Source organism: Poecilia mexicana, unplaced genomic scaffold (genome assembly GCF_051168715.1).
Source record: "Poecilia mexicana isolate PSO_F unplaced genomic scaffold, ASM5116871v1 scaffold_11, whole genome shotgun sequence".
Taxonomy (NCBI): Eukaryota; Metazoa; Chordata; class Actinopteri; order Cyprinodontiformes; family Poeciliidae; genus Poecilia; species Poecilia mexicana.
Window position 1 is genome coordinate 9631563 of NW_028263380.1, and position 15453 is coordinate 9647015.

At 42.3% G+C, this 15453-nt stretch overlaps 1 protein-coding gene across 1 annotated transcript; it reads left to right on the forward strand.

The window, feature by feature from the left end:
• Positions 1 to 11063: 11063 nt before the first annotated feature.
• On the forward strand, positions 11064 to 14960 carry tril (TLR4 interactor with leucine-rich repeats). The gene has a single exon (XM_014982969.2). It carries the CDS (start codon positions 11247 to 11249, stop codon positions 13725 to 13727), a length of 2481 nt encoding a protein of 826 aa, XP_014838455.2. The 5' UTR covers positions 11064 to 11246; the 3' UTR covers positions 13728 to 14960.
• Positions 14961 to 15453: the final 493 nt, after the last annotated feature.

Here is a 15453-nt window from a genome sequence, read left to right on the forward strand (position 1 = left end):
TGACGTGCTTCTGATCCAATCAAAATTGAGAATGAGTGGAGGGTTTGGGAACAGAAAAATAGAGCGGGCACGTTCTTCTAACTGACCGGAATTGTGACGTAGAAGCTAGAATGAGAGGCACTGAAAATCAAACGAGGTGAAAATTAAAAAGGCAGACATTTAATGCAACTTCCTCCTATTACTTTGTAAGAAATTAATCACATGATTTATTCTAGTCAAAAAAAAAATTCGTACTAATCAGAATCTGAATACTGTAGGTATGAATACTCAGCGTTTATTTCAAACTAGTAAGACGAATATTTCAAGAATGTATCCATAAAAGACGAATTTGAGGTTTCCAAATGTGCATTAAAAAGTGAATAACTCAGAAAATTTGGATTTATCTGTATCATCTTTTTCAGGAAGTTGTTCTTTTTATCTCAAAACATGTCTTTGTTTCAGTCAAGTTATATTTTTAGAAATTGTCTTGCTATAAGACAAGTCTTGAACACAAACAGGTTTTGCTCCTTTTTAGCCCTATATTTGGCACCATTTATCGCCCCACTCAGCAAATTAGTTTGCCAACACTTTAGATTTCAATTAGAAAGTAACATTTTGATCTACTTAAAAAAATTACTGCACGAAATTACGCTCTGCTTTGTGTTGGTCTATTAAACTAAATCTCCATACAGCGTACTTGGATCCTAAATCCTAATTCCTAAATCCTAATTTCAGTGTTTATTTCAGATCAGAGGAATAAGAAATGTGTGAAATCATTTCTGGGAAAAAGTCAAATAAGATGATATAAGACAAGAAATATTAATTGTTGATAGGAAAAAAAAAAAGCCATCTGGACATTAAACGCTTAACAACATCATGTCAAACAAACCAACTTGCTATGAGTTTTAGTTGTCAGTGAAAAGAGAATAAAGTGTCCCAACACAAGTTTCAGTTTGTTCAATGAGCGTTCTTGATTGGAAGATGACTGTGTCATCTTGATGCTTTGCATTCCTGAAGTTCTGCCTCATGGCAAAGAATTATTACAGACTTGGTGGGAAAAATAACATGTTTATCTCCACCAATATTGGAGTGTACAAAGATTATTGTGTTGTAAACAGAGTTACTGTAGCTTAGACAACAGTTCCAAACCGCTTTATGTGAAGATGCATTATTAATCTGCTTCCTTTCATTGCCTAACATCCGATGACTGGTGGTTTTTCTGAGAGCTTCTATTGCAAAAGTTGGCTTTGCGCATGACTTCTGAGTTTATACCTAAGTAATGACTGATGGAGAGACGTGTTGTGATTGGTTGAGGAAAAAATGATTAATCTTTATCTGTCTCTATCTAATCTGGCATGGTTTTTTTTTTCTGTCTCTTTCTCTCTTTCTGAAAGCTCTGCTCCTCTGCTGTCCTTGTGGCTCGGTGCACCACCTTCATGCTTTGGATTTGTTTACCCAACAAAACAAATTCCCTCCTTTGCATGGGCATGAGGCTGACTTCCTGTCCAGGGCTTATTTCTATGGCAACCGAATGAAGTAAAAACATGGAAAAAGTAGACGGTGGGGGGATGGGGAGAAGGTTCGCTCTTTCGGAGAAGATAGCTGGGTGTGTCGGGACACTCAAAGCCCAACAAAATCCTAACAGCGTTTGACTTGTGAAAGGAATGTAGGCCTCTTGTGTCAAGACCTGACAGACAGTGTGGCAGCCGCCTGCATTTCGGGTGGTGTTTGGAGTGGAAGGGGTATAAAAAGAGATTGTTCTCTGGGTTTATGTTTCAGGTATTTCCATTGTTAAACAAGGTGGATTCCTGTGCACTCACTTAAGGAGTGTGCACTTACATAGCCACAAGGGAACACACCCTGACCTGGCTTGCAACAAAGACACTCAAATTGTGGCTAATGTTTTTTCAAATTTTCAAAGATTTCGACAGCTGGACAAGGTCTCAGTTAAGCAGAGCAAGCATACATAAATAAAGCTTTAAAACGAAACCTGTGGTTATTTATGTCATAGGCCCTCTCTGTCACTTAGGAACCCATGGAAACATACCTGCTACAGATTGGGTGTTACAGTGACATCTGCAGGTTCTCTTTGGTTATTGCAAAGCTGGGAGGACTTGCAGGAAACCCAACCACTTAGAAGCAAAACGTTCTTAGTGCGCATGACTTTTGAGTTTATACTCAGAAGTCATGAGTATAAACTCAGAAGTTTATACTCTTATAAACTTCTGAGTTTATAACTTCTGAGATTATCTGAGTATAAACTCAGAGTTTAAACTCAGAGTTTATACTCTGAGTTTATACTCAGAGTATAAACTCGCTTTATGTCATCCCCAATGCAATTGTGTTGCGTTTTTGATTTCTTTTTTCCACAAATAGTTCTCATTAAAAGAAAAAAGTTAATCTAATGAAATGTCTGTGATGGTGCCTGATAGTTGAGATTTTGTTTCTTGGAAATGGTCCATTACTGTCCATACCGTTTCACGTCACAGATGTGAAAAAAGCCAGATGTGTTTCATGAGCATTTGATGCTCAAAAGACGTAATGTAGTCTCACGCCACAATAGCAGTCTACTGGGAACAACGTAGCTGTAATCTTCTGCTCATCTAGCGAACCCCTGGTAGGACTCTCGCTAGCGGCATTCTCCACCTCATTCTTGGGCATCCCAAGGTATTCCCAAGCCAGGAGGTATAATATACCTTGCCCTCAACCATCTGGTAAGTCTGTGTCTACTCTGGGGTCCCCCATCAACCTAAGAAGGAGGCCTCTCAACTCCTTGCTTGATTTTTCTGTAGTGGTTTCAGAATGAGCTCCTTTTGATGGCAGGGTATAGAATGAGAGATTAGACCCTTGTCAAATCTAGGATGTTTTTTTTTTTTTTACCACAACCATAGTTGATGGTCAGAATCATGAAGAACAATCTATTTGGGTGAAATTCACAAAATTTAAGCCATGATGAGAACAAGTATCAAACACATGGGCGACTACTGTCACATTCTTGTCATTAAGTCCCAACTGAAGCAGCAACATCTTACCTACACAAAAGAGAAAAATACTGGGATGTTGTTCATGGTTCAAAGTACTTTTTCGTATTAAAGTAAATGATTTAATTAATTGGAAAACCCAGGTGTCACAGTCTGGCTGAAGAGTAAAGAGATGTATGAGCCCAATTGAGGAGACGCTACATCCAGTCAGTTACAAACTTAGCAAGTCAGTTTACCGGGAAATTTTAGACCACTTCCTTTTTCCTTCTGCCGACATGCTTCACGGAGATGCTGATTCAATTTTCCAGCAGGATGTGATATCTACCAACACTGCCAAAAATATTAGCACCTGCTTTAAAGGTTATGGAATTACTGCTCTTCCAGGGCCAGAAACATTGCGTGACCTGAACCCCGTAGGGAATTAATGGAGTATTGTCCAGAGGCACATAGGCACATAGAGGCACCCAAAGGCATAACCTGAGCTTAACACCTCACCAGAACCACATGTTGATTGCCTTAGTGTCATGCAGAATTGATACTGTCCCAACTAAACAGTCCCACAGTCCAAAAAGTTGACAGCACAAAGGATAAGCTGGTGCAAATAATGCTGGTAGTCCTTAGTGTGCCACGTTTTCCGATTATCCAGTTTTTCCTTGCAAACTAATGTGCAAAGTAAAGCGCAACTACGTTTGACGCAAGAAACAATCTGGAGATCAACGGTAAACTGCCTGACACATGACATTAGTCTTACCTGTAAAGAGAAAAGAGAAATCTTCAAGTGGCAGAACTGAAAGGATGATCCCTTCATGTGTCTGCAGAGGGCGACACAGCACACCTTCATACTCAGACAGCTGCTGCTCAGATGTCTCAACCTAAATTACCCACTGACGACTGTGCTTTAATGAGTCATAAAGGCCACATTTTTTTCTGCGCTCTTGTTTGTTGCTTGTACCACACCGACTTAGGCCGAGCGACGCTAATCCCGAGATCATGTCCATATGGGCGCTTTTGGGATCGCTTTTATCCCGCTGTGTGTGCATGCATATCTGGCGCTGCTCTGAGTGTTTAAGATCCTGAGGGTTATCTTGTGAGCGGCTCAGCGGGCTTAACATGTCAGTGCAATCTGCCATGCCAGTGTCATTAAGTGATTGAGACTGATTATGGCTATTCATACACTTTCTATCAGGGCTCTGAGTTCAAAGCGTCTTGCCTTTCAATCCACACACACGATCCACTATACTACACTACTTTTTCCTTTATCTCCCCCTCCGCTCTCTCCTTTCAACGAGGCCTTTGCATGCTCTGTAATTTATTCCAGATGTGGACTACCTCCCGTCTTCCCTGCTCCGTTCCCTCCATTCTTTGCTCTGCCCGCGCTGACCGAAGCTGTAAAGGTTTGCCCTCCCCTCATCTGGTCGTTCAACACGTTGGCCTCTGTAACCAAACGCGACCCCAGGAGGTCAGGCAGCAGACACTGGAGATTTTCCTAAATAGAAATCCCAATTCCCATGTTGCATGGTGCAGTGCATTCAGCATCTTTAAAAAATCTTCACTGACCTTGGTGAAGATACTTTCGTTGTTTTGATAAGGGCAAGATCATTGTCATTTTGTCCTTTTCCGTCTGTGCTGGCCTCTTTTCCTCCTGTCTGTGATGGGAACCAGCTGGGGGTGGGAAGTGGGGGGGGGGATAGCAGAGCAGGGGGAGCAATGGGAATGTAGATGGCCGCAGGCATGGGGCCCAGGTGTTCCTCTCACTCTCAGTCCATCATTTATCCAACATTTTGGCATGCGCGTGATACATCCTGATGGTTGTGTTATCTTCTCTGAGGAAAATCTCTTTCACCATCCATAAACACACATATCTGTCCAACAACAAACACTTGCACACACAGTAATACTCCATCTCAGCTTTGGAAGCCTTAGCTTCAGCCCAGCTAAGGCAGAAGCACTTAATGACTGCAGCAGCTGTTGCTCATGTAAACTTCACGTCCTCTCCTTTTGAACCTTTTCTCTCCTCCTTTTGCTGCTTCAATCCTTGCATGTATGTTTTAGCCTAGAATGGTTTATGTTATATTGATAAATGCACAAATATATGCATGCAAAAATTCAGCCACATATCTTTTCTGGCATTGTAAGAGATAAGGGAATAGGAAATTTGTTTCAACTCTTTCCTGCTCATTGGAGGTCACAGGGGGGGCAGATGAACTTGAATAATCTAGAGGTCCTGCGATATTTTCACTATGCCACTCACTCTGAGTAATGCACCATACGCCTCCAAATATAGTTTAAATGGTGACTCGTCATATTATTTATTTATTTAGAACGCTGTCAAAGTTTCAACCATTTAACCCCAAAATGGGATCATCAGTGGCTGAACAAAAACAATTTTTCACAGGTTGACAAAAATGTGTAGCTGCTCACATAAAGAAGCTGAAGCAATCTGAGAGAGAGCTTATGGTAAGTCTAGATTGAGCTATTTGGCCACACTGGCAACAAGTATACCTTTCAGGAGATAAGGTGAGAATTTAAAGCCAAAGAACATCGTCCCGGTTGTCAAGCATGGTGGTGGTGGCATCATGCTGAGGATCTGTTTATCTGCCATTGGTGTTATTTGGTCTTTCAGTGGAACACAATAATGAGGATAAAGGACCGCCTCCATATGATTCACCTGTGGATCAACCTAATGGCTTCATAGTCAAAACGTGGAAAGAGCTGGAGGCTCCAAAAGGACAACAATCGCAAAACCAACATCAGGCGCACAGTGTTATTCAAATGGAGAAAGCAGATAAGCTCCTGAAATTACCCAGACCTTAACCTTAACCACAGAGAAACGCTGTAAACCATGTCTCAGAAAACCTACTGATTTAAATAAGCTCCGCAACTTCCTCTTGTCGATGGTCAAATATCTAACCAGTGTAATAATAGAAGCACCACAAAGGTTCCAAAAATGTTTTGCAAGACATTTACCCAGACGTTAGCGGCGGCGCATGTATGTTTTTGACTGTGAAACAAAATGTGCAAAAAATGAAAAACTTCAAAACCCAAGAAGCCGGGTATAAGAGTTTGACCTGACGAAGATCCAAGAAGAATTTAAATATCAGTAATAAATGCTGTGCATATTAAAGGTGTAATATTTTCTCCATCTGCTATTTGCTCTTCTACTACTGTACATGTGTAAAATACAATACAAATCATCATCTTGGTTGTGCTACCCACCATTATTAGTGCATGTGTGGTAATTCTCTGTTTATATTTAGGCTGAAAATGAATATAATGTGTGGAGTGACCTACAAAGGTTTTAGCCCTCTGGGGAATAAATTCCAGTTTATAGCTGAAGGGCTAATAATAGCAAAGTCAAAAGGAGGTGATCTGATTTTCAGCAGGCGTAAAGTCGAAGGTTATGTAAATGAACTTTTTTGTTTTGTTTTATATGAAATTTTTAAAAGAACCGCCATTGCGCTGTCAGCATCACATCCACTTTTTGAGGCTTCGTGAAGCTTCACAGGCTTCTATTTCGTGAGATTATGAGGCCGTGCTGCTTTTTGAACGTTGAACTGGAGATTTGTTGTTTTGCACGGGTTAGCACAGTGAGATGAAACCAAGAACAGCAGGCTCTCGGGGTGGTTTGTGTGGATTTTAAAGCGCCCAATGAATCATTATGGTAGCAGACAATGAATCTGCCTGGAATCTTCCACATGTGCTTTCTCCAGATGAAAGAAAATGCCATCTGTTTCGGCGTCTATCTGGAAACCTCTGCTGTGCACCGTCTCAGCAGAGACTGACATCCGAGAGTTAAAGCTAAACGTGGAACTGTAGCACTTATTCTCAAAAAGATTTTCGCTCCCTGTACAAAATCACGTGTCTTGTAATGCGATCTCCAAACAAACAAGTGTAATTTTTTTGTAATTTTTGTCACAGCTTCTCGGACTTTATCGTCATTTTCATTCTCAGTGCCAAACATTGATTTTGGCTGCTGATTGTTCAGTAATACCTCAGAAAAACGATAAAAATGTAGACACCTTCTTGTAGCCATCGCGCTCCTCTTTATCTACTAATTTATGTTTTACAAAACAATATTCTGTGCAAAGGTAAAAATATTTTAGATGTAAAATTCTGTCTTAAACTGACTAAATTATCCTCAACTAGACTCAGAAAATCCAAACTTAAGCACTGTCACTGACCTGTAACACTTTGTCAGAAGGTTCTATTTATAATACTCAGGCACCAGAACAAAGAAGCCATTTTGTGTGCATGAAAATCAAAGAAGAAGTTGAAGCGTCAGTGGTCTAAAAGCCTCACAAGGCGTCGGCTCATTCGTATTGCTGAAGCAACAGTGACAGAATGTTGACATGATTTTAATTTGTGGTTGCAGAAAGCAGCCATCCTCTGTCGTTCTCTGTTATTTAGGTTGCAACAATCCACACCAATCATAACTTCCTGGATGGCGTTAACTAAATGATCAAGTTTTGTCTTCTTTGATTGCAAGATTGAAGCACCAGAAATAGAGAAATATAATACATACCTTCTTTTTTTTTTTTTTTGGCACAAACTCCTGTGCGCATGTCCCAACTTGTTCCAGCATCTTTCTTACTGTCATCTCATCAGTTTGCAACACTTTGCTTTGCCAGAAGTGTTTATACCCCTAGATCCACCCCCCCCCCACCCTCCCCTAATTATTTATGTTACAATCACAAAACTCCAGTGTTTTCATTGGGATTGTGCTGGATAGAACAACCCATATTAAAATCAAATTGAAAATCTTTGAAAAGACTTTGTGTAATTACAGCAAAAAGTTCGAAGAAATGTTGACTCAGGCAGGCCAAATACAAATGCGCTCCACAATTTTCACATTTTATTTGTAATTTTAAAAAATACACATTTATTCTTTGTATCCACGTCATTATACACTGCTTTGTGTGGATTTATCACATAGAATTTCAATGAATTACATTGAACTTTGGGGCTGCGACGCGACATAATTTGAAAAAGATCACTGTGCATGACTATTTTTGAGAGATACTGTTTGTCCCATAGGTTATCAGCTGTTGCTGAACTGAAAACAAACATGTAGATAAATGACCAAAAGACTAACTCAGTTCTGTGTTTTGATTTGTTGTTGTTGTTGTAATGCATCACCAAGCTCTAAAAAACACACCATACTGTCTCTAAGAATAACCAGTAAAACAACATCCCCCTCCCCTTGTAAGAGTAATATTCCCTTGGATAAAAGTTTGACAAAGTTTAATGTGAAGGAAAAATATGAGCTTGTGTGACTGAAACTTAAACTTCCTCTTCCTGCCCCAACCATCTGCTTCTTCAATAGGTCTGAGTCAACTGATCTTTCTAACTCTGGGAGCTTAGAGATTGCTTGAAAATCCCTTTAGTTCCTATTAATATTACAATGTTTCAGCACCTGAATCCCCCCGGGGTGAAACCCGGCACTGACACAGAAAAGTTGGATCCAGCAATATAAATTACAACTTAATAACTGTCGGGTATGTACATTCGTGCAAAGTTGTATCCGAAACACATAAGTTTTCTACCACGTTTAGACTTTTGCGTGTAGGTTAAAAAGTTTCTTCTTGAGTTTCCAGCTGCGCCACACACCGTCCAGATTTGCGTGTGCTCTTACACCTTTACTTTGTGCTGGTCTGTGCCATAAAATTGCAACAAATATGTTAATGTTTGTGATTCAAAAGGTATGAATACTTTTGCTGCGTATTAGCCAAACACAGTTTTGAGAGTTGTTCACCACACTCCTCTCAGTGGAGTCTCTCTCTCTTTTTTTTTTCTTCAGTGTGTTTGTGAATCTGGGTCAGCCCAGACAGCCAATCTGCTGTCTGGATCAGCCTAACGCCGCTCTTCCACTTTACCTCTGGTTACTTTATCAACGGAACTCCTTCAATAATGCATCGTGCTCCTTTTGTTCCTCTGTAGATGCGGGAGTTACTTCTGATCTTGAACTAAGAAGCGGGACGAAGACGAAACTTTTGTTTGTTTCTCTGAATCCTGGGGGCAATTCAGGCAGCTTCCATAAAAACAAGTGAACACCGGACCTGCCGAATCTGGGTCCAACTGTGCTCTCAATGTGCGTGTGGTGTCCCCTAAGGGAGCAAGACCAAAATGGACCTGACAGACGCTCAGACAGATACACACAGAGAGAGCGAGAGAGAGAAAGAGTAGAAGACATCCAGAGCAGTATACCATGGATATGGTCAAACAGGAAATGACCTCCAGGAAAAAAAAAGGGGGGGAGGAGAGGGTGGGCTTCCCCTTGGGTTTGTATTTCTATCTGTTTCTCACAGACACTCACAAGTCTATAATGTCTGGTGATGTGTAGCAGAAGCTATGCATGGGAATACTGCTGGCCACGGAATGTTTTCAACATGTGCTGGGAATGCAACAAAAAAAAGTAAAAAATCAGCAACAGTAAACCAAACACATTGGCTCTGGAAATCATTGGATCACTCGTATCTGGATGGCGGTGGAAGCAGGATCTGGAAATGTGTTGCATGAGCTTGAACATTTTTTTTTTTTTGTTTAGTTTAGTTTGATACAGCTTTCAGATGCTTTTTTGTTCTCAGGGTCCCAGATATAAATATGAAACCTGGGAAACTCAACAGCAAACCTGCAGTTGAAACAGTGTGTGGGTAATAAGAACTGCTGAGTTATTTATTTTATAAACTAAATAATATCAACTAATAGTAACTACATAAATAAGTCAAGTATATGTTGTTGGTTTTTTTTAGCTTGGATTATTTACTCTTAGCATCACTATATAAACTTAATAGTATCTGTTAAATATCTATGATGTGAGCATTTTTATCAACACATTAGATGGAAACATAGACTTACTATTGCACCGAGTTATTGCAGATTAATATACGTAGTTTCTGGGTTTTTTTCCCTCGAATCTAAATTTAAACTACTTTGGTGGGGCCAACTCAGACTCTTGTGAAGCTACTGTTGTTAACTTTACAAGAAAATGCATCAAACCTTTTTTGATCCTTTGAGCCCTGAAACCCAAACATATACTGGATTTTACATCTTTTTTTTTTATTTTTTTTATCTTTCCGTCTTCATTGAAAATCACAATTGTCTTGGTAACTAACTGATTCCTTGCACTCCTTTGAGATAGTGTAAAGTTTCGATGTGCTACATTGACGTTTTTGGGTTAGGATGTGACAAAAACGTCGAGAGCTGGAGGAGCCAGTCAGCATCATTTCTCCAAGCCACTGACTCCCATGTTTATCATAAAAGTCCAGATATCTTGTCATTGCGAGCTAAACATCTGGTTCCGAAAACTAATGCACTGGCTGAGTCATTCCTCTCTGTCTGTAAAATTATGGACTAAACATTCATCCACCCCCCTCAGACTGTATTTAGGCTCCCTGCGTCTCTCTAATTCACATTCGGTAAGTCTTTCCAGTAGTCTAGCAACACGCCCTTCTTAATTCTTCAAAACAAATGCGAACCATCTGTGCTCCCTATGCCCCCCACCCCCCACCCCCCCCAAACTCCCCCAACAAACAGACGCTTTAATGAGAGAATGTAAATCACATTACAGACTTTGAGATGATAGTTACTGTACCGCGCGCATGCAGACTAAATGAGTGGACTCTTATTGAAGGTTTTCTGCTGGGTGTATCCTGGGGGACTGAAAGACACACCTCACGCTCAACTGATGCTAGGATTGTTTTACTAGTGTTAAGTGTTTAAAAAAAAAACAGGGATCAGTTTGGAGAATAATATAAATAAATAAATAAATAAATAAATAAATAAATAAATTCAGGGGGGTTCTCCTGGGGTTCCGTGTGAAGGAAATCTTCCAGCGTCCGCTTTGGATCACCCCTCAGTGTGTGCGGGGGCGCGCGCGCTCAAAAGTCGGTCAGAGGGTCTTCCGCTCTTTCTGGGGACGCGCGCGGGGTGCTGAATCTCGTGCGTATAGAGACGAGGCGTGCACATCTGGCTCCGGTAGGGTCGCAGAGTTGCAGGGGAGGGACTTCTTCAGCGTGTGTGTGCGTGTCTGTGTGTGTGTGTGTGTGTGTGTGTGTGCGCGTGCTCTCTAATTCGCAGCAGATGACCACTTGGGGGAACGGAGGATGCATTCGGGAGGTGAGCAGCACCAGAGCACGTTGGACTAATGGAATTGCTTTTTTTGACGCGTGCTGCGCAAATGCTCCTGAGGTGTGCGCCGCTTTTCGGATCACGGCGTGAGTCATGGAGGGGTCGCTCCGCGGCATGACAGAGGAGCGGGGCGCCTACACCTGAACAACGAATGTGGAGATGGATACCAGCGGCTCCTCCTTGGTAGGAATATGCATTTTCCTGCTGTCGCTCGGCGGGTTTTCATCTTCCTCCCCGGTGTCGGATTTTTGTCCCGAGCGCTGCGACTGCGTGCATGCGCTGCACCTCGTGTGCGCCAACCGCGGCTTGCGCGCTGTGCCCAAAGCAGGCGCGCGGGTGTCAGATGATGCGCTGATCTTCAGCCTTGGGGGCAACTTCATCACGAACGTCTCCGCTTCAGATTTCGCACGGTACTGTAAGCTCGTAAGGCTGAATTTGCAGTACAATCAAATAGCAGCCATTCACCCAAAAGCATTCGAGAAACTGTCCAGGCTAGAGGAGCTTTACCTGGGGCATAATCTTTTAACAGCTTTACCTGCTGGGAGTTTGCAGTCTTTGCATAAACTGTCTACTTTCTATGGGAATGACAACGCCATTAAGAAAATCCTACAGGAGAACTTCTTGAACTTGGATAATCTTGTTAAACTGCGCCTGGATGGTAACTCATTAGAGGTTCTGCAGGACTCTGTTTTCACAAGTTTGGGCAACCTTCAGTACCTTCACCTGGAGCACAACAAACTGCATCACATCCACAGAAACGCTTTCTTGAAACTGACCAACCTGCGCTTTCTGAACCTGGCCCACAACAAGCTGTCGGCCCTCACTAATGTTCTGAGTTTCTCCCACCTCAGATCTCTGACCGTTTTGCTGCTGTCCGAAAATGAAATCCGGCACATCGGAAACCACGTCTTCCAAAACCTGAAGAAGCTGTCCAAGCTTTCCCTAAGTAACAACAGGATTTCTCGCGTGGACAGAGGCGCAGTGAGGGGACTGTCTAGCCTCAGGGAGTTTCTGATTGATGGCAATGAGCTGGAGGAAATTAACGCTGGATGGCTCGACCCTTTGGAGAGGGTTGAGGTGCTGGACTTCAGTCACAACCGGCTTGTCAACGTGGACCCCTCCGCCTTTTCCAGACTTAAACACTTAAAGTTGCTGAGGTTGAAGAACAACTTTCTCACCAGTCTGTCAGGTGAGATCTTTGCCTTCAACGGCGTTCTTCAGAACATCGATCTTCACGGCAACAACTGGACCTGTGACTGTCGCCTTGAGGATTTGAAAAGATGGATGACTGCTGCTCAATCTCAGCGAAAGCTTTTGACTGTGTTTGTGCAATGCCATTACCCGGAAACTCTGAGGGGGAAATATCTGGACTATGTGAACAGCTCCCAGCTGCATCCCCTCGGGAACTGGAACCATTCCTGTCAGAGTGGATCTGGGCCTGAGGACAGTCGGGGAGGAGGCGTACGTAAGAAACTGGATGGAAAAGATGGAACAAAGTTAGATCGAGAGGGGAAAGGTGAGGAGAATTGGATGGAGCTAGGTGACAGAAATAAAACCGAATTAGGAGAAAGAGAAGGTTTAAGACAGCTTAACAGAGGCGGGACAGTGATGAGGAGAGAAGGGGAGAAAAGGAAAAGAGGTGGCCAGGAAGAGGTAGAAATCCAAGGAGACCAAGGTGGTCTGGAGGCAGCAGAACCTTCTATCCTGAAAGTAAAGAAAACAAAGAAAGAGTCACGACCTGCTACAGAGGCAGCTGGTAGGCGTACCAAAGGAAGCCACAGGTCAAATGTTATCCCTAAGATCGGTCCATTAGTCACGTCCAGACCAAGTCATCCAACAAACACATGGCTCAGCACGAGCGAGCCTGTCCAGCCAGGAGAAAAGTTTGATCTCCTGAGGTCAGATCGAGACGAGGCACCGCCGGTTATCTCAGATCCTTGTGTGTTCAACCGACATTTCATCACCAATGTTTCAGTTGATCAGGTGACATCCAGCACTGTCACCGTTTACTGGACAAGCAGAGATCATCATCGCTACTCACCAGGACCAAGACCGGGCCTACACGAAGTCCACTACCGGATTCTGTTTGACCGGTTCGGCAACCCGGACCGTTTCCCTCGCTACGTGTATGCCGGAAGAGATTCTCGCTCTGTGACCCTCCGCGAACTCACCTCGGGGGTGACCTATGTGGTCTGCGTGGAAGGAGTAGTTGGTGGATTTGTGTGCCACGTGGCACCCCGTGACCACTGTGCAGGACTGGTCACCCTCCCGGAGGCGGCCAGCCGTCAGGGCAGTACTTCTCTAACGTCTGACCTCCAGCTGGTGACAGTGGTGACACTGGTGGGAAATGCTTTGCTGCTGCTGGTCATCAGTGGCATCTGGCTTGGGCGGAGCCTCAGAAAGAGGCTGCAGAAGAGGAAGTCAGCCGTCCACGTGCGCCACATGTACTCCACCAGGAGACCGTTCCGTCCCACGGTGGCAGCGACCTCCGTCTCCACGGACTTCACCAGCTACCAGAGCAGTCGGTCAGCTCGGCTTGCTCCCCTAGAGGAAGGGGACCTCATTGAGTTCCCTTGTGACCGCTTTTTAGACAGCTGTGGTGTTCGCAGAGACAGCAATATGCAGAGATTCTCTGACTAACACAAAAATACATGGAAATGCACGGTATAGAAAGAAATATTTGATGTTGACCAAGTTGAATTCTTTAAAAAAATACACACAAAAAACAAACTTTTTCACTGTATACACCCTGCAAAACCAGGCCATGAACATTTGTTTTTGGTTGACTCTATTTACCGAGAACAATTTCCTTCAGCTGTAGCACAGCTGAGCTCATAATGATCATTTCAGACTCCAGAGGAAGTCCATTTTCTCAGACTTCCTTTTTCCTTAATGAGGCCTTTTCCTCTTTCATTTCCTTGCACCTGAGAATGTCTCAGCATGTGTGATTTTTTTATGAGTGGATGTGTGCACATATTGGATGTTGTACCACTGATTTCAGCGATGGTGCTAATACACAGTTCACAGACATGGTATTGTCTAATATTTGTACAGTATGTGATGAGGGCTGCTGGTTGGCAGAGAAATTACCTACTATTTGTATTATGTTTTATACGTTTTGTAAAAATAACAATGTCTTTTAATACTACGCAGAAAACAAAATACAAAAAAGCACAAGGAGATCAGTATGCATACTGGGTTTCCTGTGTGGACAAGTGCGTACACCTCCAGATTGCGCGTAAACTAGTTGCTGGGAGCAAATGTCTCCAACACTGTGCCTGAATTGTAATGGAAGCATTTGTGGACAATTTAATTATGTATGATATACGTTGTGTCTATATGTATCGATTTATTTGGCAAAGCAAAAAAGAAGTGTAAATTTCCGTACTCACACGGGACAGGTGAAACACACATTACAAGAGGACAGATTTGATATCTGGACTCTGCAGTCTCTCTTTTTTTATTATTTTTCATGTAATGCCATACTGTAACCTTTAGGCTTTAAAGTCCATTCATGTTGATGATACTGCTGAAAACTATTAATATTTTAAACGTTTGTCACTCAGAGCTTAAACGTATTTCAGAAGGCGAGACAATAAATCTAAAGGTTTAAATGAAAACCTGAATTGTGTGTGAGGCTCTAACAGTGTCAATGTTGGAGAAGTCTGGCAATGGTTAGTGTCTTTGTTTGAGTCAACAGGGTGGAGTGCCTCCAGCATTTAGTCCCAACAGGCAAAAATCTGTAGACAAAGAAGTATTTTAAGACCACCAGAAGGTCAAAGAGTCGATCATTCAAGTTTATCTTTACTCATTTTCAATGTTTTACATGAAAGATTTGTTTGTTTGAAATAAAGTTTTGAACACTTACTTGTACATACTTGAATATAAATGACGTGTCATTTGAACAAAAGGGAAAACACCACTTTAAAATGTTTGTGCAACAATATGTTAAGAAATATTTGAGTGCATGCTGGGAAAAAAAACTTAAAGTGCTTCAGTTTCTTTCGGTTACTGTGGTCACAAAACCGTTACATCCAAACGGACGCTAGGGGGCAGAGTGGACCGCACAGTTCCTCATGCAAATTCTTCCCCCAAACAAAACCACGTGAACATAACAGAATAACACACGCGCGCACACACACACACACGCACACACACACACACACACACACACACACACACACACACACACACATATATATATATATTCACACATAATAACTCTCACACACACACACACACACACACACACACACATATATATATGTGTGTGTGTGTGTGTGAGAGTTATTATATATATGTGTGTATATATTATTATTTTATTATTATATATAATTATTATCTTAGCATTAGATTTACAGCCACA

Bases quoted from the DNA above. Each gene is read 5' to 3' on its own strand.
- tril (XM_014982969.2), top strand. From the start codon at position 11,247: ATGGATACCAGCGGCTCCTCCTTGGTAGGAATATGCATTTTCCTGCTG.